The sequence below is a fragment of the Salvelinus namaycush genome, unplaced genomic scaffold (genome assembly GCF_016432855.1).
Source record: "Salvelinus namaycush isolate Seneca unplaced genomic scaffold, SaNama_1.0 Scaffold34, whole genome shotgun sequence".
In the NCBI taxonomy this organism is placed as follows: Eukaryota; Metazoa; Chordata; class Actinopteri; order Salmoniformes; family Salmonidae; genus Salvelinus; species Salvelinus namaycush.
The window spans coordinates 70500-76883 of record NW_024060341.1 but is presented as its reverse complement, the minus strand read 5'-3'; the positions used below and the strand labels follow the sequence as shown (position 1 = coordinate 76883).

General features: G+C 53.4%; 1 protein-coding gene across 1 annotated transcript; it reads right to left on the bottom strand.

The window, feature by feature from the left end:
* Positions 1-2433: 2433 nt before the first annotated feature.
* On the bottom strand, positions 2434-5634 carry LOC120040293 (polysialoglycoprotein-like; the record flags this gene model as incomplete). The annotated part of the gene is made up of 5 exons (XM_038985489.1): positions 5574-5634; positions 5333-5398; positions 5086-5169; positions 4792-4949; positions 2434-3900 (listed from the first exon to the last, which is right to left on the bottom strand). Coding segments are annotated over exons 1-5 (1836 nt in total), but the record flags the coding sequence as incomplete, so codon positions are not given.
* Between the last annotated feature and the right edge of the window lie 750 nt (positions 5635-6384).

Sequence of the window (6384 nt, the reverse complement as noted above, 5' to 3'; positions counted from 1 at the left end):
TGCTTCTTACGAAGCCACTCCTTCGTTGCCCGGGCGGTGTGTTTGGGATCTTTGTCATGCTGAAAGACCCAGCCACGTTTCATCTTCAATGCCCTTGCTGATGGAAGGAGGTTTTCACTCAAAATCTCACGATACATGGCCCCATTCTTTCCTTTACACGGATCAGTCGTCCTGGTCCCTTTGCAGAAAAACAGCCCCAAAGCATGATGTTTCCACCCCCATGCTTCACAGTAGGTATGGTGTTCTTTGGATGCAACTCAGCATTCTTTGACCTCCAAACACGACGAGTTGAGTTATTACCAAAAAGTTATATTTTGGTTTCATCTGACCATATGACATTCTCCCAATCTTCTTCTGGATCATCCAAATGCTCTCTAGCAAACTTCAGACGGGCCTGGACATGTACTGGCTTAAGCAGGGGGACACGTCTGGCACTGCAGGATTTGAGTCCCTGGCGGCGTAGTGTGTTACTGATGGTAGGCTTTGTTACTTTGGTCCCAGCTCTCTGCAGGTCATTCACTAGGTCCCCCCGTGTGGTTCTAGGATTTTTGCTCACCGTTCTTGTGATCATTTTGACCCCACGGGGTGAGATCTTGCGTGGAGCCCCAGATCGAGGGAGATTATCAGTGGTCGTATGTCTTCCATTTCCTAATAATTGCTCCCACAGTTGATTTCTTCAAACCAAGCTGCTTACCTATTGCAGATTCACTCTTCCCAGCCTGGTGCAGGTCTACAATTTTGTTTCTGGTGTCCTTTGACAGCTCTTTGGTCTTGGCCATAGTGGAGTTTGGAGTGTGACTGTTTGAGGTTGTGGACAGGTGTCTTTTATACTGATAACAAGTTCAAACAGGTGCCATTAATACAAGTAACAAGTGGAGGACAGAGGAGCCTCTTAAAGAAGAAGTTACAGGTCTGTGAGGGCCAGAAATCTTGCTGGTTTGTAGGTGACCAAATACTTATTTTCCACCATAATTTGCAAATAAATTCATAAAAAATCCTACAATGTGATTTTCTGGATTTTTTTCCCTCATTTTGTCTGTCATGGTTGAAGTGTACCTATGATGAAAATTACAGGCCTCTCTCATCTTTTTAAGTGGGAGAACTTGCACAATTGGTGGCTGACTAAATACTTTTTTGCCCCACTGTATGTACCAACCCCAAACACTCAGTTCCACAACCATCAAGTTTAAATGAACTAGAACCCATTCCACATCATGTGATGCTACTAGCATAATTTGACCAAATGTAGCTTAAGGCAAATGGTGATTTAAGCACAGGGGTCAAAGTAAACATATTGCTGATGCCAAAGCATGGTTATAATGCAAAATAAATGTTGCCATCACCACAGTTACTCTTGTCAGGTCATAGACCTCAACTCCAAGTAGGAACCGTCAAAACAATACTGAGGACACACGTATTACAGTTAACGTTTAATTGAGCCAAAACAAGAAATTGCAGTTACACACACATAACCTGGACTAGAGTAACCATGAACTCTTGCATGGACCCCGAGCACCATGTCCCACGTCAGATATCCATGTTTGTGGTCAACGGGGGAGATGCAGAAGTCAACAGTTCCTCAATTGCATGGTCAGACTGGCCGGTCGCAGCTGCTGAGGTAGCGTCGTCAGACTGGCCGGTCGCAGCTTCAGAGGTAGCGTCGTCAGACTGGCCGGTCGCAGCTTCAGAGGTAGCGTCGTCAGACTGGCCGGTCGCAGCTTCAGAGGTAGCGTCGTCAGACTGGCCGGTCGCAGCTTCAGAGGTAGCGTCGTCAGACTGGCCGGTCGCAGCTTCAGAGGTAGCGTCGTCAGACTGGCCGGTCGCAGCTTCAGAGGTAGCGTCGTCAGACTGGCCGGTCGCAGCTTCAGAGGTAGCGTCGTCAGACTGGCCGGTCGCAGCTTCAGAGGTAGCGTCGTCAGACTGGCCGGTCGCAGCTTCAGAGGTAGCGTCGTCAGACTGGCCGGTCGCAGCTTCAGAGGTAGCGTCGTCAGACTGGCCGGTCGCAGCTTCAGAGGTAGCGTCGTCAGACTGGCCGGTCGCAGCTTCAGAGGTAGCGTCGTCAGACTGGCCGGTCGCAGCTTCAGAGGTAGCGTCGTCAGACTGGCCGGTCGCAGCTTCAGAGGTAGCGTCGTCAGACTGGCCGGTCGCAGCTTCAGAGGTAGCGTCGTCAGACTGGCCGGTCGCAGCTTCAGAGGTAGCGTCGTCAGACTGGCCGGTCGCAGCTTCAGAGGTAGCGTCGTCAGACTGGCCGGTCGCAGCTTCAGAGGTAGCGTCGTCAGACTGGCCGGTCGCAGCTTCAGAGGTAGCGTCGTCAGACTGGCCGGTCGCAGCTTCAGAGGTAGCGTCGTCAGACTGGCCGGTCGCAGCTTCAGAGGTAGCGTCGTCAGACTGGCCGGTCGCAGCTTCAGAGGTAGCGTCGTCAGACTGGCCGGTCGCAGCTTCAGAGGTAGCGTCGTCAGACGGGCCGGTCGCAGCTTCAGAGGTAGCGTCGTCAGACGGGCCGGTCGCAGCTTCAGAGGTAGCGTCGTCAGACGGGCCTGTCGCAGCTTCAGAGGTAGCGTCGTCAGACGGGCCGGTCGCAGCTTCAGAGGTAGCGTCGTCAGACGGGCCGGTCGCAGCTTCAGAGGTAGCGTCGTCAGACGGGCCGGTCGCAGCTTCAGAGGTAGCGTCGTCAGACGGGCCGGTCGCAGCTTCAGAGGTAGCGTCGTCAGACGGGCCAGTGGCAGCTTCAGAGGTAGCGTCGTCAGACGGGCCAGTGGCAGCTTCAGAGGTAGCGTCGTCAGACGGGCCAGTGGCAGCTTCAGAGGTAGCGTCGTCAGACGGGCCAGTGGCAGCTTCAGAGGTAGCGTCGTCAGACGGGCCAGTGGCAGCTTCAGAGGTAGCGTCGTCAGACGGGCCAGTGGCAGCTTCAGAGGTAGCGTCGTCAGACGGGCCAGTGGCAGCTTCAGAGGTAGCGTCGTCAGACGGGCCAGTGGCAGCTTCAGAGGTAGCGTCGTCAGACGGGCCAGTGGCAGCTTCAGAGGTAGCGTCGTCAGACGGGCCAGTGGCAGCTTCAGAGGTAGCGTCGTCAGACGGGCCAGTGGCAGCTTCAGAGGTAGCGTCGTCAGACGGGCCAGTGGCAGCTTCAGAGGTAGCGTCGTCAGACGGGCCAGTGGCAGCTTCAGAGGTAGCGTCGTCAGACGGGCCAGTGGCAGCTTCAGAGGTAGCGTCGTCAGACGGGCCAGTGGCAGCTTCAGAGGTAGCGTCGTCAGACGGGCCAGTGGCAGCTTCAGAGGTAGCGTCGTCAGACGGGCCAGTGGCAGCTTCAGAGGTAGCGTCGTCAGACGGGCCAGTGGCAGCTTCAGAGGTAGCGTCGTCAGACGGGCCAGTGGCAGCTTCAGAGGTAGCGTCGTCAGACGGGCCAGTGGCAGCTTCAGAGGTAGCGTCGTCAGACGGGCCAGTGGCAGCTTCAGAGGTAGCGTCGTCAGACGGGCCAGTGGCAGCTTCAGAGGTAGCGTCGTCAGACGGGCCAGTGGCAGCTTCAGAGGTAGCGTCGTCAGACGGGCCAGTGGCAGCTTCAGAGGTAGCGTCGTCAGACGGGCCAGTGGCAGCTTCAGAGGTAGCGTCGTCAGACGGGCCAGTGGCAGCTTCAGAGGTAGCGTCGTCAGACGGGCCAGTGGCAGCTTCAGAGGTAGCGTCGTCAGACGGGCCAGTGGCAGCTTCAGAGGTAGCGTCGTCAGACGGGCCAGTGGCAGCTTCAGAGGTAGCGTCGTCAGACGGGCCAGTGGCAGCTTCAGAGGTAGCGTCGTCAGACGGGCCAGTGGCAGCTTCAGAGGTAGCGTCGTCAGACGGGCCAGTGGCAGCTTCAGAGGTAGCGTCGTCAGACGGGCCAGTGGCAGCTTCAGAGGTAGCGTCGTCAGACTGGCCGGTCGCAGCTTCAGAGGTAGCGTCGTCAGACTGGCCGGTCGCAGCTTCAGAGGTAGCGTCGTCAGACTGGCCGGTCGCAGCTTCAGAGGTAGCGTCGTCAGACTGGCCGGTCGCAGCTTCAGAGGTAGCGTCGTCAGACTGGCCGGTCGCAGCTTCAGAGGTAGCGTCGTCAGACTGGCCGGTCGCAGCTTCAGAGGTAGCGTCGTCAGACGGGCCAGTGGCAGCTTCAGAGGTAGCGTCGTCAGACGGGCCAGTGGCAGCTTCAGAGGTAGCGTCGTCAGACGGGCCAGTGGCAGCTTCAGAGGTAGCGTCGTCAGACGGGCCAGTGGCAGCTTCAGAGGTAGCGTCGTCAGACGGGCCAGTGGCAGCTTCAGAGGTAGCGTCGTCAGACGGGCCAGTGGCAGCTTCAGAGGTAGCGTCGTCAGACGGGCCAGTGGCAGCTTCAGAGGTAGCGTCGTCAGACTGGCCGGTCGCAGCTTCAGAGGTAGCGTCGTCAGACTGGCCGGTCGCAGCTTCAGAGGTAGCGTCGTCAGACTGGCCGGTCGCAGCTTCAGAGGTAGCGTCGTCAGACTGGCCGGTCGCAGCTTCAGAGGTAGCGTCGTCAGACTGGCCGGTCGCAGCTTCAGAGGTAGCGTCGTCAGACTGGCCGGTCGCAGCTTCAGAGGTAGCGTCGTCAGACTGGCCAGTGGCAGCTTCAGAGGTAGCGTCGTCAGACGGGCCAGTGGCAGCTTCAGAGGTAGCGTCGTCAGACGGGCCAGTGGCAGCTTCAGAGGTAGCGTCGTCAGACGGGCCAGTGGCAGCTTCAGAGGTAGCGTCGTCAGACTGGCCGGTCGCAGCTTCAGAGGTAGCGTCGTCAGACTGGCCGGTCGCAGCTTCAGAGGTAGCGTCGTCAGACGGGCCAGTGGCAGCTTCAGAGGTAGCGTCGTCAGACGGGCCAGTGGCAGCTTCAGAGGTAGCGTCGTCAGAGGACAGGGCATCATTTGCCGTAGAGCTACCGTGGTTTGGAGAAGCTTGGGATTCTACTTCATTAGTCTCGAAATACTCTAGAGAAAACATAAAGGAACAGTTGGGTATTCTACAGCAACACAGCTGTTCTACACGGTCTAGGCCAAATTGCCATTAGAATGTTGAGCAACATGAACCCAACACAGATTTAAAAGTATATGTTTCAGGCCGTACCTTCTCTGTCTTGTTTAGCGTCAGACCCTATGGATCGGAGCAAGGCCAGGGCATGCACAATGGAGACGTCATTTGATGACAGCTCTGAAAAACGTAGGTTAAGGTACACAAGCAAAATGACCAAATCAAAGGGTTTGACAACATTATTTAGACAACTAAGTTACTCTATGGTGTTGAATGAGTGTCAAACACAGCAGCACCATAGACACAGTACAAAGCTAGAAGGGTTGTGGAAAGAAACACTTACCTCCAAGTCTCCTCTGCAGAGAGACTTGCTCTAGCTTCTGGGACTTTCCAACAGGGTAACAAGAAACTGAGGAGAAAGTGTTGACAGAAGTTGAGTTGACACAAAATAGCTACATATATTAATAATAGCAGACGACCAATGCGGAACAAACAGACAGTCAAATTTTTATCTCCAACTGATAAAGTTGAGATTATTTCCCAACCAAATCCCTTCAATCCAAATAAAACATTAGTGAACCAACCTTTCACAACCCCCACAGTCACCACAAAGAGCAGCAATTCTCTCACACCTCCCATGATCATGAAAATAGTCTGTGTTATCAACAGGTAATGTCTTCACATGGCCTGTATGAGGCTTATATAGGCCACTAATGACCTTTTACCTGACAAACATGACTTAACGATCAATTAACATGCTTGATTGAGGTGTTACATTCAGATAGAAATAGACCATGTAGAACGTATGTTGTGCAGGCAATCTTTTCTACTCCATATATTGCATTTATATCTGTAATGTTTAACCCTAATGGTCTCAGCTCAGCAGTAGAAAGAAGTAGGCCTAATTATTTTAGGTGTAATCTTCAAAGATATTAGGGGGAAATAAACACTGTACCCAAATCCACTTTTTACAATGCTCCTGGGAAATGGGTAGGCCTCCACCATATAGTCCTTCACAGTTTTACAGCTGTGTTATATTCCTTTATTTACATAGATCACATACATAAATATATATGTTAGCTGTAGGTAGCTTTGGGATAAAATTCCCATATTGTATTGTTACTAACATAAATCATAATATATCATATTTTCCTCATTTGCTCTGTAGGAGGTTCGTCATATGAAGGACATTCAAGTGGATGTGACCCCTAACCTGCAATAGGGGCTCAGTGGGGTGACAGACATCCTGTAACGGATCTCCAAGCTAGTGTCTGAGGACCTGGAGGAGGCTGTGTCTACAGCTGTGGTTCAGGACAAGCATGGTAACCTACCCTAACCTCACTGTATGAAGGATTTCATTGTTATGGATAGTCATCTCCAATCTGTTCAAATATC